Source organism: Seriola lalandi, unplaced genomic scaffold, assembly GCF_002814215.2.
Source record: "Seriola lalandi dorsalis isolate HSWRI2012SDOR001 ecotype SW California unplaced genomic scaffold, Sedor1 jcf7180001975762, whole genome shotgun sequence".
Taxonomy (NCBI): domain Eukaryota; kingdom Metazoa; phylum Chordata; class Actinopteri; order Carangiformes; family Carangidae; genus Seriola; species Seriola lalandi.
In genome coordinates, this window is record NW_019446428.1 from 1 (window position 1) to 2,129 (window position 2,129).

A 2,129-nucleotide genomic window follows, 5' to 3' on the forward strand; every position below is an offset into this window, starting at 1 on the left:
TGGCAGCACTGTCTAACCTGTCGAACCAGCATTGCAGCATAAAACATTTCTTTTATGAAACCTCGATAAGCTGAATCGAGAAAGATACCCAGTGTTAAATGCCGATCTTCTTCTCTGCTGTCAAATTCAATATGGGATTTTATTTTTACTCATTGTGTGTGGGGGAATGTGCTTGACAGGAATGCCACCCACCTCCTCACTTATTGAGTCAGACTGTGGAGTCCTCAACTCTAAACAGAACTTTGAATCTGAGGCGTGCAACAAACGGCTGCCATACATCTGCAAGAAGAGTGTCAATGCGTCTCGCACGGCAACAACAGGTAGGTGAACTGGTGCCCTCGCTGTCTGCACAAATATTTCTTCTGAACATATTTAAATAGGACTGAGAGTCTGTAGCCATGCTAGCAGCTCTGCAAGGGTGTACTTATGCATGGTGGCGTTTTGAGTTAAATGGTTGTGTTAGCATCCTAACACTTGCTACTTAGTAATAAAAATCAAGTACAGCTGAAGCTGACAGGAATGGCAGTAATAGCAGTAATTCATCCAGACTTGGACATTAATGTCTATAGATTTCATGGCAATCCATCCAATAGTTGTTGAGATATTTCACTCAAATATCACAAATGCCCACCTCTTCCTCTAGAGGAAAAATAAGGGGGTCGCCAAAGTCAGAAGTTGAATAACTAGCAAATTTCATAGCAATCCATTCAGTAGTTGTTGAGATATTTCATTCGGACTCTGAGCCAAAATGGTGGGAACAATATTGCCATCCATAGAGTCAGGCCGTTGCACGATAACAGCCCATAGCTTCATACAGTACATCCAAAGCGTTTTGTTTGATCCAACTGATGGATGAAGTGACAGGATCCTTGAAGCCCCACACACACACACACACACACACACACACACACACACACCAATAGTGAATAAAATTGATATAAATACACTAGGTGATGCTTCCAATTCTTTTTCTTCTTTTTGTTTTTAACAGCAACTGGCCTGACTATATTAGGTGCATTAACAGCAGCTGTACTTCTGCTCTCTGTAGTATCAGTACCAGTTATTTCAGTGATTTCAAGTGAGATCACTCCTCCCTTCTGTTTCTCCCTTTTTTTCCGTATTAAAAGGTTTTTCCTTATTCAGATCGAGGATCCAAGGATAGAAGGTGTCAAACGTTGTTCAGACCATAAAGTCCTTTGAGTCAAATTTGTGATTTTGGGATATGGAGATACAATTGACCTGATTTCCCTTCATGGCCTCTACCTGTCTTTCTCCCTCTCTACAGAGTCTTTTGTGTATAATGAAACAGTGTGTGCTGACGGTTGGGTCCCGTGGAATGGCTGGTGTTACAAGTTAGTGAAGGATAAGCCTCAAAACTTTACAGACGCCCAGCAGCTGTGTAACAAAACAGAGGGAGGAGGAAAAGGTTTTCTGGCCAGCCTCCACTCCATCGACAGCAAAGAGATGATCAGCACTCATTTCCACGCAGGTAAAACTCTCATTTTCATTTTTCTAATGTAATATTTCTTGGCGATGAGCTGTGAACTAGTCATTTCTCTTTGAACAAGTGAAATATCTGCTAAGGCAAATTTGACAATTGTGTTGAATGGGGTGTGGCCTCTTTGCTTTTCTCTTGATTTACCGTACAGACAAAGTAATCACTCGAGTGTGGATTTCATAAAACAAGCTGATTTACACTCTACTGCCTTACTTTTTTCCTTTGCACTCCTGAACATTGTGGGAATGAGGATTAAATTCAGAATGTGAATCAACAGACCCCTGCCTTGACCGTTGGAGTTTGATTTTAAATATGTCCATAAAGTGATGTTTTTATTTTTGCGTTATGATCCATCAGACGGCAAGCCCTTGGATGTGTGGATCGGTCTGACCGGGACCAACATGAACCCTACGGTCTTCAAGTGGATCGACCATGCACCCGTCACCTTCACCTACTGGGCTCCAAACGAACCAGTCCAGCCCACTCAGGACACCAGCTGCGTCTTCTACTCTGGAGAGGTGTCTTTATGCTGATGTTGTTCTGAGGGCATGCATTTTTCTGTAACCCCACTTGTATTGTAGTCAGCCTTTTTGCATGGTGTGTGTGTGTGTGTGTGTGTGTGTGTGTGTGT

General features: G+C 42.5%; 1 protein-coding gene across 1 annotated transcript; it reads left to right on the top strand.

The window, feature by feature from the left end:
- The first annotated feature begins 141 nt into the window (after positions 1 to 141).
- Positions 142 to 2,119, top strand: LOC111655834 (lymphocyte antigen 75-like). The gene is made up of 3 exons (XM_023407371.2): positions 142 to 320; positions 1,286 to 1,489; positions 1,856 to 2,119. Exons 1-3 carry the CDS (start codon positions 167 to 169, stop codon positions 2,029 to 2,031), a joined length of 534 nt encoding a protein of 177 aa, XP_023263139.1. The 5' UTR covers positions 142 to 166; the 3' UTR covers positions 2,032 to 2,119.
- Positions 2,120 to 2,129: the final 10 nt, after the last annotated feature.